Here is a 20,195-nt window from a genome sequence, read left to right on the forward strand (position 1 = left end):
CTCTTGGGGGACTGGGGCACCCAAGGTATCTGTGTGGCCTCTGGTTCCTGGCTACTCTGCCCAGTGTCAGGAATGCCCAGGCTCTCCATCCCTGCCAGCCTGTCCCAGCCCTCCTACATCTCTGGCTTGGTTTGTAAGCCCAGTCTACTTTCTTAGAGCCTGGCTTGCTTTGTAACTTGGTCAGTTTTCTCTGGCCCTGCCCAAACCTATCACTGCTCTCCTCCTTACCACTGAGCCCACCTACCTCCCCTTCCCTGGGCCTGGGGCCAGGACAGAGGGTGAGCTCTGCCCCTAGTACAGCCTCTCAGGGCTCACATGCGAGTCCCAAGTTGCTCTTGGCTGTGCCCTCACCTTTTCCAGTGAGACCCTCTGAGACCCTAGGTGGGCTCTTCTAGCAACGCTGAGTGTGGGGAGGGCTGTAGAGATGTGCAGTGGACTGAGGGCTGGGCTGACTTGCTCTGTGGTCTTGGGCCAGTCTCTTCCTCTCTCTTGACCCCAGTTCTCTCTCTGAATGTTAAGGGGCGTGGTTGAGATGTGCTGTGAGAACTCTAGACCCCCCACATTTCAACTCCTAAATACATGTGCTCTACGGCCCTATGCGTGTGGTCTCTGCATCAGCAGCTTGGCACCACCTAGCAGCTTGATAGAAATGCAGCATCCCAGTCTCCTTTCCAGACTGCTGAATCGGGACCTGCATTTAACCTGGCAGATCCCTGGGCAATCTGTGTGGAAATCCCTACTCTACTTGCCTCTGTGGTCCCCAAATATGGGTAGAGGAGGAGTGGGAGGAAGGGGTGATTCACTCGCCCCACCTCCTCCCAGTCACCCACCAGAGTCCCTGAGGAGTGGGTTCAAACTGTGCCAGGTCAAGCAGGCATACTCTCTGGGATAACTCCACCCTGTGAACCCCTGTCTTGTCACCTGCAGGAGGGGACTGTAAGCTCCAAGAGGGAAGAGCCTGCACATGATTTGGTTTAGTAAATATCTGTGTGTTGTGGAAGAAACAAGCCTGAGAACCAGCAGTCTGGACAGCCAAGGAACACATCAGTTCCTGAGTCCCCATGTAGTACAGAGGTCACAGCCCTAATCACACAGGCCTAGAAGGGACCTGGAGGGCTTGCCTTGTCCATCTTCCTGCTCCACTACTGTGACTAAAACCTCAGAGAGACAAAGCCTGTCCATTCTCCTGTGCTGTGACAAGGCCTCCCTACTCTGAGGAGTGTGGCACATGCCCTGTGGCCCAATGTCAGCCCACTGTCCCCCAAGTGCCCTTCTGACCCCAACGGATGAGTGGGGCAGCTGTAGGGTTGACCTTGGTCCATGGTCCCTATGTTGCTAAATGTCAGGCCTAAATTTCTTGGGTACTTTTGGGGAGATAGCAGACCAGAGAGAGGACTAATCTGCCTGGAGCCACACAGATGGGGGACTGGGGCCACTCAGAGGCCTTGCCTGGAACCTGAGCTGATTTGCCTGTGGGGTCGGGGTAGGGGTGCTGACAGTGGAATCATGTCTCCAGTGGGCAGCGGGCAGGGTTCGGGACAGGGCAGGGAGGCAGGACAAAGCTACCCTTGTCTATGAGCTGGCAGAAAGAACAAAAGGGCCATTTAAGACCTTTGGCTTGATTCTATCAACAAAGGGGGGCCAGCGGGCTGAGGAGATATCAGTGGTTTAAAGTGGGAACCCATATCATGTGAAATTCTCCCCCTACAGAAGATGCTTCCGCGCTGAAAGCCAGGCCCAGGAGGATTCCTCATGTTAACTCTCTGGTAGAAGGAAGGAACCCTGGACTGAGAGTCAGGAGCCAAGATTAAGATTCTAGTTCTGAAGCTGCTTACTCTATCACCACGGACAAGACACTGACTTCCCTGAGCCTGCATGTCCTTATATAACCTTAGGAGTGTCCCTAGACTTTGCCTGGCCTCTGTTTCCTCTCCGTTTAATGGGATGGGAATTTGGCTGAGCAAGCAAGAATGAAAAGGTCTGTGGGGGGTGCTGGGGTCCTAGGTTCATACCTGGGTGAGTTCCCATGGGGACTGGGCAAGGAAGGCCTCGTGAGAGCAGATTCCACCAGCATATGGCCCAGGTTGGTCACTGAGCTGTGTGAAGGCAGAGGGGGTGCATCACCATGGGAAGGTGGACTGGGCCCCGCTGGGCCTCACATCTGCATGTGAGGTAGACTAGAGGCCAGCAGGCATCTAGGGAGCCTGAGGGTGGCCAGTGCTGGCCCTTGCAGCAGCCCTGGCTGGGCAGCCCTTCTTTCCAGAAATCTTGCTTGCTCAAAAAGAGACAGAACCAGAAGATATCAGAGCCTTGAAGGATCCAGTACAGATCTGTTTGAGGGTCCTAGGAGAAGATGCAGATTGAGCTCATAGCCTATCATGTGAGCTGTAAGCAGCATGCTCTTGAAGTAATAAAATCTGGGCCCAACTGGCTTGTCCCTGCAGATGCAGGGCTGGTGTAATAGGAGAGGCCCACGTACTGGAAGAACAACAGCACAGTCATCTTAAAATTGTGACCTGGCTTGCCATCAGAGGCAGGAGGAAACAACCTTTCCTCTGAATAATTAATATTCCCTTTCCAACCCTTCCACCCATCTTTTTCTTACCGAGAAGATCCAAGCCTGCCGATGTGATTGCCTGCTGAGGCCGGGGACTTGGTCAGGCCGGGATCCTCCAGGATCTTGGTACTGGCAGGGCTGGTCTCGGGACCAATGGGCCCCTCACCCATTCCTTTATTCCTAAGATACTGTAGGGAACAGATGTACATTCGATTCTCAGGGGCTTGGCTCAGAAGCCTGGAGAAGGCAGGAGGGGGCCTTGGCTTGATTTCGGGGCTTTCAGAGGATATGAAAGAGGCTTCTTTTCAGGAGTGAAAAGCGAGGCCTGTTTGGTGAAGGCACTACTTGCATGATAATGACATCTAATAATGCCTCTCTTCAGAAAGGGGACTGCATGAGGAGGAGACTGTGATGGGGCCAGGAAGCTGTTCTACATTCAGGCTCCAGAGGGAGGTGCAAGGCCTGGTATACGGGCAGGTCAAAGACTGACGTCTCCAAGTGGGCTCACATCTCTGGGCAGCTACACACACACACACACACACACACACGTGTGGATGAGTGCCAGGTGTGACTTGAGGCCAGCTGCCTTCGTCAGATGCAACACCTGAACCTTCCAGACACCCCGAGCCAGAGAGGTTGGCAGGGCCTCAGCAAAGACTGGCAGCCTGGGGAGGAGGCTAGAGCTCCCAGGCCCCTTCTCCTCCCTTAACCCCTTCCTCTTCTGGATACGTGGTGAAGCTTGAAAGGTGTGTATGGCTGTGCTCAGAGACAAGGCTGCAGAGATGTTCAGGCCAGTTTGAAAGGGGAGGGTGACTGGCCTGGGCAGTGCGAAGATGGCATCTGTGCTTGGGGGGCAGTTAGAGACCCCTTTTCTATGGGACCGTGGGGGATGGGCACATTTCACAGATTGCCTGTCAGGTTAAGGTCTTGCAGCACTGAACTTCTGTGGGGTAGGACTAGTCAGATCCTTTGTCTTTGTCTTAGGAGGAGAGGAGGAGAAGGAAGGGAAAAGGGTTTGCATGTGGCTGCCTTAGGCCCCCCAAAAGGGCTGAGCTGAAGAAGGAGCATTAGAGGACCCACAGCAGGAGGTCAGGCCCCCTTCAAGGAGGGGACAGTTAGTGTGGGCCCCCAACAACTGGCATGTCCTCCAGCCCCACCCATTCTGAGAAGACTTGCAGTGCACTAACTTGTCTAGAGGAGAATGGTTGGCCACCAAGTAGCTGGTGACCTCTGAGGTAAGAACAGTCTTCTCTTGTGTGCCTAGAGCAAGGACAGCAGTGAAATGAAGATGCTGGGATGTCCCTGTGTGCCCCTTTAGACTGCCTGTGTGAGCAAGAGCTGGGAGCAAGGAGAGGAAGGACGGCAATCACTGCCTCCCAGGCCTGGGAGGCTTCAGACTTCTCTACGTCAGCCAGTCCCGTGGCCCTAGGCTACCTGGCCCCTGGGGATGCAGGCTGCAGGACAAACCAGGCTGAACAACCAAAGCCAGCTAGGACAGAGGGCCTCTTGAGCTCATGCTTCTGACCCGACCCTGGATCCCTGGTAACAAAGGACAAGGCTGCAATGTGACATGCCTTTGGCTGGACCAGTCAACCTTCCAAGGTGCCGGAGGCAGTGGGCTCTTCTGAGACTGAAAGACCTGTGTTCCTGTCAAAGATTCCTTCTCCCCAGGGGCCACCAATTTCCTCCCCCAGGACCACCACCACCACAGGGAGGAGCCACAGAGAGCAAAGGTGCTAACTCCTAGCAGCTCCACACTGTGTCCTCAAGGCACCTGCCAAGACTAAGTATCCTTAAAGACTCACTGTTAGATGGGCATTTATCTACTGTGTGCTTTGTCTAGTGCCAGGCACCGAGGCACCATAGGCCACGCCCCCTCAACAGGAGCTCAGGGGACAAAACAGGATGATAGGCAACTGGGAAAAGTTTGGCTTGCGGATGCACAGGGTGTTAGGAGAGTGCCCAGGAGGGGCACGTAACACAGAATGGGGCCCTGGGCTTCCTGGGGGAGCTTCATGACTAAGTAAGACGTGAGGCTCAGGGGCAGCTAGCCAGACAGGCAGTGGGAGAGGGAGAGGGAGAGGAAGGGGAAGGTGTGTGCTTCAGACATGTGCACAGTCCTGGGGTGAGGAGCAAGCAGGGCCATGTGCAGCCAAGGGGTGGGGGAAAGAAACAGGTGAAGGGTAGATGCAGGACAGCTGGCAGCAGAGCTTATCATGGGACACCCTGGAAGCTGGGTGAAGAAGTGTGGCTTTCCTTCTTTCATCCAGCTGCCTGAAATGTGAATGCAATGTCTGGAGCTAGAGCTACCATCTTGGCACATGAGGATGAGGGTGGGAGAGGGTGAGCTGGAAGGAGCCCATATCCTTGAGAATTGGGTGAGGCTGAGAGTGACAGGAATCCAGGGACAGATTTTAGCAGAACAAGGACACAATCAGGTTTGTGTTTTAGAAAGGAAACTTGTGTGGAGAATGGGTTGGGAAGCCAGATGGAGCCAAAAAGGATGTGGTGTGGCCTGAGCTAATGCAGGTGGAAAGAAGTAGAAAGAGCTGAGATTCTCGCCAAGCCTTCGAAATGAATTCTGGAGCTGCGCCAGTGCCCTGCTTACCTGCACACTGAGTTGCCCAATCTCTGACTCCAGCTGCCGCACCTTGGCCTCCCGCTCAGCCACCATGGCCTGAAGCTGGGCAACGAGGCTGCTGCTCTGCTGAGTCTCACTGTGGAGCTGCTGGTCCAGGTGGTGTTGGGATGCCCGCATCTTTTCCTCCTGCAGACTCAGGCTGCTCAGAATCTCTTGTAGCTGTTTCAGTTGGTCCTGGGGACCCAAGCAGTAGTGCAAGTTGGGATGAGTCATGCCCCTGGTCAGACAAGGACAAGAGCCAACTGCCTCTCCACCCAAAGCAACCCATACCGTGACCTAATGGTGCCTATTCCTTTGAGAAGCAGGAACACAATCCTTGCCTGCCTTCAGGAGGGTTCAAACCAGGCACGTGGGAACCATGCCCTTATCTTGTGCGCAACTTCCTCTGAGTTTGGGGCTGAGAAGACACTCAAGGGGCTCTTGGGCACAACAGAAAGCAGCTCAGCTGGTGGGGGAGATATTTGGGTAAAAAGAAAACTTGATTCCACTCTTCTGGGACATTGCCCTTTGAGGACCCTTCGCCAGGGATTCTTTAGCTTATAAGGCACCTTAGACCCTGTCCCCTGGAAATGCCCCCAAGAGACTCCTGGGGAGAAGCTTCTTGTCTGGGGGCCAGCAGAAAGGACATGATTTGGAACAGGTGGGGCTGTTGTCCTCACCTCATAGGGGAGGAAACTGAGGCCCAGAGAGCCCAAGGGCATACTGCTGATGAATGGCAGGGCTGGGGCTTGTTTGCAGCTCTCATCATGCCATCTCCAGTGACAAAGGATGGTGGCATGTAGGGACCTCAGAGGACATCCAGCCCTGTACCTTATATTGAAAACTGGCTGCTGAGGCTCAGAGAGGGAATGCAACTGGCCTAGTGTCACACAGTCTGGTACTGAGAGAGACAGGCCTGGATTTCATGTCTTCTGTGCACCACCCAGCACCCTGCCATGGGAAATGATTATGGACTAAGGTAAGTGCCTGAGCCAGCACCCCCTAGGCATCCCGGCCATGCCAGGCATGGTCACTCCTGGGACTGAAGTCTGGGGTGCCTCACGTCTCAGAGACAAAAGCCCAGGCTGTAGCGTCAGGAAAGCAGTGTGACCCTGCTAATCAAGGAAGTTTTTTATAGTCAGGTAAACTTGTTTTGAACTCAGCTGTAGGGTCTTAGATGAGTCCCTCTAACCAACTTGAGTCTCAGTTTCCCCATCTATGAAATGTTATTATAATACATCCCCTAGGAGCTGTCCTGGGACTAGCCATTATAAAGTGCCCAGGGGGTGGGCTCTATGGCATTAGAGACAAGAATTTTCACTAGTTCCCTCAGTTGTCCCTTCCATTCCTTGCTCAAAAATAACCCAGAGTGTAATCTCAGCTCTTCCCCCTTAGATGTTTCTTTCTCCTTTGATGTCCATAGGCTGGTGGCTTGTGCCCAGCACTGCCAATGTCACAGCCCTCTACGTGCCCTCTGAGCTGCTTCTGTCCCTGCCGCAATGTTGGGGGTTTGGGGCTAGGGCCCATTGTGTTATGCAGGAGGAGGCTCACTGAGTACAGGCCTGGGGCCCACCCTGCCCGAGTGGCTGGGCCATACCATGAGGGCATCGATGAGCTCGTCGTCATGTCTGCCCTTCTCCACCAGGGTCCCCATCTGACTCCTGAGCGTCTTCACCTCACTCGACAGCACCTTGTTACGAGACTTCATGCCCTCAAACTTCTTTTTTAGCTCTTCAACCTCCCTCTGGAGGGCGTCCCGCTCACTGGCAAGTTTCTGGAATTAGAAAGTGAGGGCATTGACTCGGCGCCTATACTCAGCGGCTAGGGCGCCAGCCACATACACCAGAGCTGGCGGGTTCGAATGCAGCCGGGGCCAACTACAACCAAAAAACAGCTGGGCATTGTGGCGGGTGCCTGTAGTCCCAGCTACGTGGGAGGCTGAGGCAAGAGAATTGCTTAAGCCCAAGAATTTGAGGTTGCTGTGAGCTGTGATGCCACGGCACTCTACCTAGGGTGACATAGTGAGATTCTGTCTCAAAAAAAAAAGAAAAACAAAACACAAAACTGAGGACATGGCAGCAGGGCTGAGTGGGACCATGGCCACGTCTGGTCCCTTGCTCCCACTTGATATTAAAGCCCAGGAGAACAAGGGCACTTGTTAAAGGCCACAGAGCAAGGTCAGTAGAGCTGGGTTCCTTAGTCCCAACCCCAGCCTCTCAGTGATGTCAGGCGGCTCTCAGCCTCCTGCCCTTGCATGACCACAAGACAGCACTAATGGATGTCAGCACTCCTCCCCTCAGCCTGTGACACATGAGCAGAAACCTGTTTTACCCCTGTGGCCAGCTCTGGGTGTGTAGTCCAGACAGCATGACTGACCCCATGCTGGGCAAAAGAAAAAAGCCATACTTGAATGAAGTATTCTAAGTCTAGGTTCAAACTGCAGCCCGTCACCACACAGAGACTGAGAATAAGGGAGTTTCCACTTGCCGCTCCATTCTCTCACTTCATCCACAATTATTCGATGCAGTGCCCCCAGACTGCACCTTGCTCTGTCAGCTACAAACTGGAAACATACATGCAGCACACCTCTTTGGAGTCTCTCATTCATTCACCTCTCCATTCTCAAATGTTTCCTGAGGGCCTACTATGTGCTTAGTAATATTACAGATGCTGGGGACACGGCAGAGAACAAAACAGAGTCCTGTCCCCAAAGAGCTGCCATCCTATTGGGGAGACAGATAATGTCAAATAATGACAAATGCTAATTGAAAAGTGGGGGAAGGGAATGGGGAGATGGCACGGTCAGGGAAGGCCTCTCTGAAAGGGTCACATCTGAGCAGAGACTGAAGGAGATGAGAGGACGTGCAAAGGCCTGGACTGGAACAGTCTGACTGTTCCAGAGAGTGAGGGGCAGATTAGATAAACCCTTAGTGCTAAGACCAATACCCTGAGGAGGGTCCTGGGTCATGGGCGACGTAAGCTGACTTGATGCTGGGGGTCAATTATTGATAGAAAAGTATTTTCAAATCCGTGATGAAGTGAATCATAGCAATGCAAAATGAGTAAATGCATCTACACAACACAAGCCCTTAGCATGGAGGCAGCCATTGCTCACTTGCCGTTCACCTGTTCACCTGCTGCTCTCCTGCCTACACACTCCAGACTCTATTGGGGCCTGGCAAGGAAATGTACATGTAAAATTGTTTCCTTCTGTCTACCATTATAGCTTACAGTCAGTGCAAGCGTTCCAAAATATTCTGTTCTGTGTGAATGTTTAGGTCCAAGGTAGGTGCATTTCAAACCCAACATTTCCAAGTTTCAATCCCCTTCCTCCCCTTGAACTCACTCCCTGTCTCTCCTACCCAACCACTCTACTCCCCAGAAGTCCTTCATAATTTTTCCTACTCCTTTCCCTTCTGTGTCCCATCAGTCCCTGAGCCCCATAAAGTCCACCTGCAACGTCCCAGGTGTCTGACCCTTCTGCTATAGTCCTATTGCCTTGGTGGAGGTCCTTGGTCATGTCTCAGTTGGATTACTGTTCTGCCTCAATGCCTCTTCCAACCCACATCCCTCTTCCTCCAACCATAGGACCTTTCCAGAATGCATGGCTGATCATGTCCCCGCACAACTCAAACCGCTTCAGTAGTTCTCCACAGCCTTCAAGATATAGGCCCAAAGCCCTGGCCAGCACGCAAGGTTCAGCAGGTCCTGCCCTTGCCTACCTCTCCAGTCTCACTGTCCCATCTGACAGTCTAGAATGCTGGGAGGTACAATGCGGTGATGGTGACAGGGTCTCACCTGGAGTTGGCACTCACCGATGAAGTCTCCAGATGCCAGGGCCACTGAAGTCAGCCCACTGTTTGGTTTGCCAGCACCTCCTCCTATGTCTTCCACTACTTTCCTTGAGGGAGTCCCTACTCCCACTCTCAGTGCAAGTTTGGGGAGGCTAGCTTATTCCCCAAACCTTAGAGCAGGTGTCTATGACTTGGCAATTAAAGAACATGGTACCCTTGGACACAGTGATCGGCTTAGGGATGGCCATGTGACATGACCTAAACCAAAGTCTCAATTCTGGGACTTTGTTGGAACTACTGGGAAAGAGAAGCCCTTATGTCTGTTGGGGGAGGGGTTGGAGAATAGACCCAGGCCTACCTGGGGTCCCTGTGGGAGAGAGTAAAGTGGTGCTGAGATCAAGAGAAAGTGGTACTCAGAACAAGTCCCCCAAATCTCTGGATCCATCTGTACCTGAAACTGGACCACCTCTGGACTATTCATTTACATAGGCTGATAAATGCCTTTTGTTGCTTAACCCTGATAGAGTTGGAGTTCTTTTTTTTTTTTTTTTTTTTGAGACACAGTCTCAAGCTGTCACCCTGGGTAGAGTGCTGTGGCATCACAGCTCACAGCAACCTCAAACTCTTGGGCCCAAGCGATTCTCCTGCCTCAGCCTCCCAAGTAGCTGGGACCACAGGTGCCCACCACAATGCCTGGCTATTTTTTGGTTGTAGTTTTCATTGTTGTTTCATGGCCCAGGCTGGATTTGAACCTGCCAGCTCCAGTGTATGTGGCTGGCATCCTAACTGCTTGAGCTACAGGTGCTGAGCTGGAGTTATAACACTCCCAGTCCAGCCAGGGAGACACAGCCCCTGGTGCCAGGCCGAGCCTGCTCATTCCTTCTTCAGCCAGCCAAACCTGGGTCCTGACCTTCCCCCCTCCCTTTTACAGTGGACGTTTTAGGTATAGCATCTCTAAAACAGCCAGGATGGGGCCACCCAGAGTTCATTCCATGGGCTCAGGGTGAGGCTCCTATCAGGCAGCTCAAGCTGGATTGACAAGAAGTAAAGTACATAGGCAGAGGTGACCCAAGATTCCAGGTATCTCCTGTCTAGAAGGGATGGCTCAGACACGCCTCAGAGCCCTGCAGGTGCAGTCGAGATCGCCCATCTCACGTGGCCAGCTGACCTCCTGTGGGGCACACATTACCTCCCAGCCTTCCTGTTTCTCCCTCTCCAGGCTGCGGATCCTCAGCAGGTTTTTCTCCTGTGCTGACAGCTTCCTTGGGTCTGGCTGGACAGACTCATCACTGGCTGTTCCTGCAGACTGGCTCCGGGTCTGTCCCAACTGCTTCTCAAGCTCTCGAACCTAAGGGCAGTCAAACCCATAATGGGTCTGCAGTCAAAGATTCTGCCAGATGGGAGACCCCACTGGACTGAAAATCAAACCACCCTTCCAGATGGTTATGGTAGACAAGGAAAACTGGGATGGGGAAAACTGAATTGGCATCCTGAGCAAAATAGCAAAAGAAATCTAAGAGGTTTAACTTAGAAAAAAGATGCTTTAAGGCAAATGGGAAAAATTACCCCATCTCTGCGGGGTTATTTGGGCTGAGAAGCAGACGGGTGATCTGAGGAACCTGAGAAGGATGGGATGACACATCTCAGTACAAGGAAGAAACCTTGACTAGACAGACCGCTTAAGACTGGGTGGGCTCTTCATGGGGTGGTGGGGTATTTGCAGGAGGTGCTGTAGGGGGGAGGCAGGGCTTGGAAGCTGAGAGAGAGACTGGCTGAAAGCCTCACTGACTGTAACTGTGCACAAGTTACTTAACTTCTCTGAATCTCAGTTTTGTCATCTGCAAAATGGGCCTAAGAGTACACCCTGTATAATGTTGTTATGAGGATTCAGTATCCTAAAGTTGCCCAAGCCTGGGAATCTTCTGAGATCTTCTTGGAAAGAAAAATCTTAGGGCTTGTTCCAGACCAAGAAATCAGAGTTCCAGGGGAAGGATCTTGGAATCTGAATTTTAAACAAATACTGGTGATTTTTAGGATTAGGCAACTTAAAAAAATCCCAAGATGGTCCAGGGGAAGTCCTCAACACACACAGAGCCTGGCATACATGGGCTCTCGGCAAGTGGCAGGTAGATGTCATCCCACAGAACAGTATCTTTATTACACTAGAATTTAAGCAGATCAGTCCTAGGATCCTTCTTATCCTATTACCAGAACACAGTTGGTAATCCTGAGCCAGAAAACGAAACAAAGTTCCCTAGGATCACTGGTGCAGGGCAGGAACATCGCTTTGACATCATGTATCGGCGCCCTCGTGTGGCACCGTGTGGTAATTCCATTTAAGGATTAAAGAACACTGCGTTACTTTTAATCGTTTCATATACAACTTAATAATATCACTAAGTTGTTGAGTGCTTATTAAAGGCCATGTATTATTCTGGGTGCTTCACCAATGTTAGTTCATTTAAATCAATTTTACAGGTGAAGAGACTGAGGCACAAAGAGATGAAGTGATTTGCCTGAGGTCACAGAGCTAGGACACCAGTGGGCAGATTCAAACTCAGACCTCTTGAACCACAGGGCCACAGTGATCCTCAATTACAGTTTTTGGATCTCCCTACCCCAACCTTTATGCTAGATTCAAGGATCCTGTAGGAGACCCTGAAGATAAAAGCCACTCAGGAATCATGACCGTTGAAGTTCCTGGGAATGAAGGTGATGTGTTTGGCAAATAGTGAAACACACACACCTCCCCGTGTGCTTCTCAGTTGGAAGGCAAAAAGGGAAACCAGTTGCAGCTAATCTTTGTCCACTGCTTCCTCCAAGCTGGGCACTATACCACCAAGCACTTTATAGGTACTGACTCATGCAGTTCTCCCAACAACACTGTGGGGTAGGGACTGCTATAATCCCCATGATTCAGATGAGGCACAGAGGGGAAATGACTTGCTTGAGGTCACAAGCTGGTGAGTGGAAAGCTGGATTTGAATCTAAGAAGTCTGGCTCTGCAGCCCCTGCCCTTAGCCTGTGTTGGAAGGCTCCAAAAATATGTAGAAAATAAAGGAAGAGGCAAAGCTAAGTTTTTGTTAGGTAGTTAAAACTTTCAAAAGACTATAAGCATCTGGAAAAAGCCTACAATTACAACAGTCACGCAAATTTACAGAAACCAGGAAAAAAAATTTGCCTGGAGTAAAATAAATCAAAACAAAGGCATTGGCATTTGTTAAGCTCCAGTCCTGGCATGTGGTAAGTGTTATATAAGTGCTTGTTCATTAAATAACAAATTAAAATCAGGCTGGTTGGGGAGACTGTAAAAACAACAAGCCTGCAAGTATTTTCTGCAGGACCTAAAGGTCTCTTTTGGGTTCTGTGCACTTAAGTCTCTGCCGTGGGTCAACACAAGTCCTTCTGGGGGCATTTTTAGTACTTTAGTCAGGGCCAGGAGAAAACTGATGACTTACTCACCTTGCTCTGCAAAACGAGAATTTGTTGAGCCCGACCCCTCCAGGTCCCTGGCGAGGACAGGAGCTGCTGGACATTGATCTCTTCCCCAACCTCACTGGCCAAAACCTAAATAAGGCAGGGCTATCAGTATGGCCAGGAGAGAGGGCTCCACTAGATCCCAGAACCTGCTGCATATTCACAAGCAGCACTGGGTGCATGGGGCTCCCAGAGGGCCTGGCCTTCACCTACACCATCCTCCTCCAGCCTCAGGGCATAGCCCTCAAAGTCAGTTTACCACATTCCAGGGCAGCTTCCCCATGGAAAGTAGCAAACACATCATCCGGGTTTTCTCAGCAATGCTTACAGTAGCTGAGAAACTGCCAGCAATACCCAGGTAGGGCCCTTGCTCTTGATGCATTCTGGGATGAGTGAACCCCTAAACTGATCAACACTTCCCTAACATGTTCACTTGTCACCTAGAACTAAGATAGTTCTGGATGACTACAGGAAGTACATTGCCACAAAGACCAGCTCATGTGAAAAGCCACAAACAAGTGGCCATGTGATGTGAGTGTATCAAGAAGGAAGCTACAGCAAAGAAGGAAGCAACCGGGGTACTGAAGGTCAAGAAGGGCCCAACTCTGTGGCTGTTGAAGTGCAGTGTTCAGGCCCTAAGCTTGTGACTTGGGCCCCTCTGAAGCCTGTCACAGAAATCTGATCTAACATCCAAGTCTCTGGTGCTTGTTTCCACAATAGAAAACTGTTTTGGAAATCTTGGCCTGTCTGAGTGGTTCCAGCAGGGAAGACAAATGCCAGAGAATTCACTATGTAAATAAAAATAAATAACATACCAGCTGGGCCTGTGTCCCAAGTCTGAGCATTTTCTTTTGAAAGGGGCCTTTGATACACAAACTATTTATTTTCTAATGTTACAGACAAGCAGAGAGCAGGAGACAGGTGTTGGCAGGCTTCTAAATCAAAGGTGGCACATTACGCAGAGACCCAGGATCTACTGGGGCACGGCTGATGCGGGGAAGGCTTAAAAGTCTCTCCCTAGGTGGACAGTGCTGTCCTCTTCAGCCCAGAGCTGGGCAGTCACCACAAGGGCCTATGGAGGACCCCCTCAGGCAGCCAGTGGCTGAAGGGTCCATACCAGTGACAGGTGGAAGGAAGTTCTGGGATCTGGAGCCTGACTTGGAGGGCTGAGCATACTGCTTGTTCTGCTCACTGAATAGAACCCATTGTGCCAGCCGTGCTCCTCCCAAGCCTGGCCCCAGCCATACAAGAAACCCTGAGCCCTGGCTCCAAAAGACCTTCTGGGCCATCCGCAGCTCCTGCTTCACAGACTGGATCTGGTTGCGGAGGTCACTCATCTTCAGGTTTGTCGCTGCCAGCCTGTCCTGCAAGGCCTTCACCTCTGGGGTCTCCAGCTGGTTGGGAAGAACAGGAGAGCAAGCAGTCACTAGTTGTCTAAATAATAATTATAGCCCCCATTTACCAAGCATGCGCCAGGCACCATGCTAAGTGCTTGATGCAGAGCAACTCATCTAACTCTCACAAACCTTTGTCATATAGGTTCTATTGTCAGTCCCTTCTAGAAGCAAAATGGAAGCTGGTAGAAGATATGTCCCTTTAGCTTGGGCTGTCTGTGGCAGAGCCCTTTGCTCAGACTGTTGTGCACACCCTTGTGGACGCATGCCATGGCCACAGAGGTGAAGCTTCTTGAGGAGGTTGTGGGCTCCACACCTCCCACACTTCTAGGTGTGGACTCTCTCTGCTGTGCTCAGAGATCAACATCATAGCCAATACAGCTTCACTCAGAATAGAGAGGAAGCTAGATTGTTCACAGACGGCAACCCTGGCTTGGCAGGAAGGCTACAGGACTACCCTAAATCGGGGCCTCCCTCTTCCAGAATTGCCAGCCTGAACCTTGGTCTCTGACAGTGGAGGAGCCTTGGGTTCCCTTTCCTGGCAGTGCTCACTGAGCAGAATCCCTAGATGCTCCATCTCTGTGGCTTCAAGAATTGCAGCAACCATGAAACTCTTACTGAACTCTTACTAAAACTCCTACTGAAACTCTTAGCGATGTCTTTTTTTTTGCAGCTTCTGGCAGGGGTTGGGTTTGAACCCACCGCCTCCAGCATATGGGGCTGGTGCCCTACTCCTTTGAGTCACAGGCGCCGCCCATTAGTGATGTCTTTTTAAAAAAATAATGTTTGATTTCAACTATCTGGATGCAATTTTTCCTTAAATGAGCTAATCACTTCTCCGTCTTCAACAGACAATCCTGAGACTCCCAGAAGCTTGGCATTAAACGGACCTCCAAACTCAGCCCATTCGGCCCCCTTCCATAAGTGAGGAAAATAGGACCAGAGAGGGGAAGTAGCTTGCCTTCAGGCACACTGGAGTAACACAGGTGGGATTAGAGCCTGGTCCCTCCCCTGCCCTGGCTGATTCTGTCTATTTAAGCTGAGATCCCACCTGAGAATGATGCTGACCCTCTCTGCTCCTGCCCCAGCAGGCCAGGTGGGGTGGACTTCCAGGAAGCAGGCCCCGTACTAGAGCAGTTTTCTTATCTTTCTTTAGCAGGCACAAACAAAATTTCTTGTGAAAGATAGATCTAAGTAGCCTAGATTTGGAAAGTTCCATGGCTCCAGAGGCTTTGGGCAGCCCAGCTGAAAACCTGGGTTAAAGAAACTAGATGCAGACACATGGTCCAGAAACCCTGGCCTCACTTAGTTTCCTGGCTACAGAATGGGTACAAAAATACCTCCCTGTCCTGTTTCCCCCAGCACCACTGTCAGGCTAAAGAGAATAACCAGTGTGAACAAAAATTGCGAACTGAGACTTACATGAAGCGTAATCACATCCTTTTATTAGCATATTCTTTCCCATGTCCTTCCTTTGTCTGAGGTTCCTGCTCAGTACTTTTGGGTTTCTGTTTTGTTTCCTGCTAAATGTGTGGCTTTGAATCTTCACTGGGGTGGGAAGTAACACCCCCAGCCCAGCATGTCAGATCTTCAGTGCCAGGAGTCCCAGTGGCTTTAAGACCTCAGGTACCCCCATAGATCTCAGCACCTCAGGTGGGAGTACACGAGCTTCCCATGTGGCTGCCGTGACCCTGCAGTATCTCTCTTGCTCTGCCCCCAGGTCTGTGCAGAGCGTGGAAAGAGCATTTGGATTTGATCTGGATCTAGAACTCCATGCTTAGTTTTCTCATCTATAAAATGGGGGTATATAATGCCAACCTCCAGAGTACCTAGGAGGGCTGACAGAATAACACATGTAATCGGTGCTGTCTGGGGCAGGTACTGGCAGAGGACCAGAGGACAGTGCCCTAGGAGGACCTAGCCTGGCGGGGCAGTCAGCAAAGGGGCTGAAGGCAGATGGTGTTCCGCACAGGGCTGGGCCAGACCCCATCCTCCTGGCCTAGGCAGCTTAGCTAACCGTATGTCCCAGCCATTTCAGAGCTATCTTCTCTGAGTGAAATTCCACAAGCTTCGTGGAGGAGCTGGGTGTGGACACTCACCACTCCCCTGGGCTATTTTCTTTGACAGAATAACTGAAATGCAGTCCAGATAATGCCAATGCCACTCACACCACCATCTCCTGAAAGCCCACGCAGAGGGGAGGGTGTGGCTTGGGCTTGGGCCACCCTGAGCAGTCTAATGAGAGGGATGTGGCTTTTGCTCTCTGCAGTGTGGATGTGACCTGCAGCCCATCCCACTCTTCTATCAGAAACCTCCCAGGCTCCCTGTGGGTACAGAATAAAGTGGGAATTCCTGCTCCAGCTGCCACTTAAGGCCTCCATCCAAGGATGGCCCTCACCCCAGCTCTTTTTGGCATCCATTTCCCTTTTCCCCCTCTGGGCTCTGGGCTGCTATCAAATGTTATCTAGCTGACACCAAGTTAAACAAACTGAATTGGGACAGTAGGAGCCTCCTAGCCTCTGCCCCCAGGCTTGCACTGCTCCTCCAAGCAGGCTCCTCCCCATCTTCCTCTCCAGAAATCCACCTGGAGGACACTCTCCTGCATTCCACTTAGGAGCTGCCTCCCTCTGTGACCTCAGAGCCCTGTGGCTGTCTCTGAAGGCCCTGTCCATATCCTTCCTTCAGATGGCCACTCATCTCCCCTCTCAGACTCCCTAAGGACAGATCTGTGTCACGGGTCTCAGAAAATACCGTCAGGCTACACAGGTGACTAAACAAGTGCTTTCCCATGCATGGTGGCTCTAGTTAGGGACAGGGAAGCCAAGGGCAGCTTAACAATGCCCCTCAGAGCCCAGAAAGGCCCCAAGAGCAGCCCCAGTAATGAGACAGGTTCACGTGAGATTGGCCTTAAGGAGACATCATCACCCTGGAACCTGGAACCCCAGAGGCCCTCACTGCACACGGAAGACTGAATTCTCCTCACAAGGGGAGGGGGCCTGATCCTGAGATGTGAGCAATGGGGAGATGGGGCTGGAAAAGGCGCACTGAACTGGGAGTCCCAGGGATTGTGACCCTCTGTCACCAACTGGCCTGGCTTCCCAAGAAAATCCCTGACAATACCTCTTGGGATGTTCTTAAGACTCTGATGCTGTTTATTGTCTGGCTTGGGGATAAGCTGACTGGCTGGGTCTGAAGGCCTTCCTTTCATGGAGCTGCCTCCCCATCTCTCGGGTTTCATGGGCTGCTCACTGGTTTAGTAAAATGGGCTTTGAGCAATAAGTCTCCATTCCTAATAATCACTTTACTCTGTGGACTTGGAATTCCACCAACGGAAGACTCCTCACAACATGAAGTCCCCCATAAAGAACAGGGCTCCACGGGGCAGTAGTGAGCTCCCTGTCGCTGGGGTAAGGTGGAGGCTGGATGTCTGGCTGACAGCTTGCCAGCTAGACCAGCCTCCTCTCTTGGTTCTGAGGTTCTAGGGTTCCAGGGTTCCTGGGCTCCTCCCAGCTTCCTACTCTGAGGATTGAAGCAGAGCTAGACCCTCCCTGGCTTCCACTAAGGCATTCCTGGCCTTAGGACACAGACTTGGTACTGTTCCCTGTTCTGAGGGTGCTGTTATGGGAGACAATGGGCCCCTGACTCAGCAATGGGGTGTGGGTGGGTGCCGGACAGAGGTACCTACACTCCCATGGAGGAGGGGAGGCCCAGGCTTCTCACAGACTTCCCAGCACAGAAGAGAATTCATACCAAGGCTCTGTCTCCCATCTGGGTTCTCGGTGGCTTGGCTCCCGTGTTGGTGGCCCCCTTGGCTGGCAGCCTGGCCAGAGCTGTCTGCAGCTGAAAAAGCAAATCTTATGCTTAATATTTAATCCTGCTCAGCAATTGACCAGCACAAGGGAAGTGCTCTAGTGCTGTTGGGTGTGTGGTTACCTATCATGGTGGTATGTCCTTTTAGTTTATTTTAAGATCACTAATGGAAGAATTTTCCTTTATAGACTGTTCTGGGATGGGAGGGGTTTTCATTGTCAGTCCAACTCTCCAATCGCACTGTAAGAGCAGCCCAAGGATTCACTAACAGCTTAATAAATAATAATGCTGCAGCCATAATCTGTTTCCTAGAGTCCTAACAATAGCCTAGGAGTCGGAAAATAAAGGAATTATGGATTTTAGGTTACAGGGGGAAGAGACAGAGTCAGAGAAACTGAGAGGCCTATTGGAGGGCAACAGAACTGAATCTGAAATCCAGTGTCTCCACACACTATGTGACTTGAGAAAGCTTCTTAGCCTTCCAGCCTCAGCTTGTCCAGCTATATAAGGAGACTCTAGGTAGGTTCCTTCTAGAGGAAGGAGTCCTGGAGCCCGTGCTGGAGTCCCTTCCAGAGGAAGAAAGACCAAGGCCCTCACTTCCCCCTCCAGCTCCTTGATGCGATTGGTCAGCTGCTTCATTCTGGTTTTTGTACCCTCTGACTCTGCCATCAGCACCCGGTTCTTTTTTGACAGCTCGACAATTTTGGTGGCAACCATATCACCAGCCATACCAGCTGTCCCTAAAATGAAAGAAACATTGAGGTCAGTTACAAACACAGGCCCACACATCACACTCATGCCTTGCTACCAACAGCACTGGGGTTTTACAAGCTAAAGCTGCTTGGTGTGGACACTCAGGAAGGGGCAGAGGCACAGGAGAGTCGCCATACACCTAGGATCCCTGGGACTCAACTCTGATGAGTAGAAATGCAGCTACTCAGAGGTTTAATATGTTCTAGGAACATTATAAAACCAGAAAGCAGACTTCTAATTCAGTGGGAGGCAGGTTTAATGCTCCAATGCTTCATGCCATCCCCAGGGATAGGGTTACACCTCTTACACCCTTTCATTTTGCTGTGCCCTCCAGTGAGTAGGGTATAGGCCCCTCAAGCTTTCTATGCCTGCCTGACTCTGGGCTCAGCCATGTGACTTGCTTTGGCCAATGTCATGCTAACAGATAAGGTACAGGTAGAGGCTTGAAAAGCACCTGTGCAGTTAAACCCATTGTGTTTGTTCATGCCCTTTCCACAAGAAGTACATATCCAGGGCAACTGGCTGGGAAGAAGAAGGAAGAAGGGATGAGGAGAGAGGAGGGAAGAAGAGGAGGGAGGAAGAGGAAGAAGAATCCCACAGCGGAACAAAGCTGAACCACCCCAGCCAAGCCTGCCCTTTATCAGCCAATCTCCAATCATCCCCCAGATATTTAAGCAAACTAAATGCTTATTGCTGAATGCTGCTGAGATTATGTAGCTGTTTCCTATAGAGAATTTTGTGGAAACACCTAACCAATGAAAATGAATACATTCATTTAGCAAATACTGAATTTCTATCAAGTGCTAGACCTTCTCAGTGTTAGGGATTTAAGTGGTGAATAAAAAAAATTCACGAAGTTTACATTCTAATAGTGGAGCCAGATAATAAAATAAATAAATGTGTATTATAATTACCAGGGGGAATGTGTGCCAGGAAATAAAGTAAAGCTGGGTGGGGGTGAGATTGATGGGGAGATGTCGTTTTTTTTTTTTTTTTTTGAGACAGTCTCGCTTTGCCATCTCAGTAGAGGTGTCATAGCTCACAGCAACCTCAGACTCTTGGGCTCAAACAATTCTCTTGCCTCAGCCTCCTGAGTAGCTGGGACTACAGGTGCCTGCCGCAATGCCCAACTATTTTTAGAGATGGCATCTTGCTCTTGATCAGGTTGGTCTCGAACCAGTCAGCTCAGGGAATCCACCCGCCTTGGTCTTCCAGAGTGCTAGGATGAGCCATGAGCCACTGCACCCAGCTGGGAGATGCTATTTTAGATGGAGTGGTCAGGAAAGATCTCTTTGGGGAGGTAATGTATGAATAGAAACCTGAATGAATGAAGTAAGGGCTCAAGCCATGAACCAGAGCGTCCTCAACTAGGAAGAGTGTTCTAGCTAGGGGTGGGAATGTGCTTAGAGCAGGCGTCCTCAAACTCTGGCCCGCGGGCCACATGAAGCGGTGTGAATTGTATTTGTTCCCATTTTGCTTTTTATTTCAAAATAAGATATTGCAGTGTGCATAGGAATTTGTTCATAGTTTTTTAAAAAAACTATAGTCTGGCCCTCCAACAGTGTGAGGGACAGTGAATTGGCCCCCTGTTAAAAAAGTTTGAGGATGCCTGGCTTAGAGTATCTGATGAATATCAAGGGAAGGAGGCCATGGAAGGGGTTCCTGGAGGACTGGAAATGGGGTGAGTTGCATGGGTAGGGCTGTACCCAAGGCAGGCAGTGGAGCTAGCCCAGCATGGTCAATGACTAGCTGGTAGCCATGGCAGTCTTCTGTCCTCTCTGGAGTGTAGT

At 51.0% G+C, this 20,195-nt stretch overlaps 1 protein-coding gene across 5 annotated transcripts in view; it reads right to left on the reverse strand.

Annotated features, from left to right (window-relative positions):
- Positions 1 to 20,195, reverse strand: part of CCDC13 (coiled-coil domain containing 13) — a 78,498-nt gene that overhangs the window by 21,981 nt on the left and 36,322 nt on the right. For 3 of the 5 annotated variants that reach the window (XM_053598979.1, XM_053598983.1, XM_053598981.1), the window contains exons 4-12: positions 18,250 to 18,392; positions 17,593 to 17,682; positions 13,726 to 13,842; positions 12,434 to 12,538; positions 10,161 to 10,319; positions 6,775 to 6,951; positions 5,166 to 5,372; positions 2,606 to 2,745; positions 2,013 to 2,096 (exon numbers count right to left, since the gene is read on the reverse strand). In XM_053598979.1, the coding sequence (XP_053454954.1) occupies positions 2,013 to 2,096; positions 2,606 to 2,745; positions 5,166 to 5,372; positions 6,775 to 6,951; positions 10,161 to 10,319; positions 12,434 to 12,538; positions 13,726 to 13,842; positions 17,593 to 17,682; positions 18,250 to 18,392 (1,222 nt within the window). The remainder of the gene's footprint in view (positions 1 to 2,012; positions 2,097 to 2,605; positions 2,746 to 5,165; positions 5,373 to 6,774; positions 6,952 to 10,160; positions 10,320 to 12,433; positions 12,539 to 13,725; positions 13,843 to 17,592; positions 17,683 to 18,249; positions 18,393 to 20,195) is intronic. The other 2 variants (XM_053598982.1, XM_053598980.1) reach the window with 1 other exon arrangement.

This window comes from Nycticebus coucang, chromosome 8 (assembly GCF_027406575.1).
Source record: "Nycticebus coucang isolate mNycCou1 chromosome 8, mNycCou1.pri, whole genome shotgun sequence".
Lineage (NCBI taxonomy): Eukaryota > Metazoa > Chordata > Mammalia > Primates > Lorisidae > Nycticebus > Nycticebus coucang.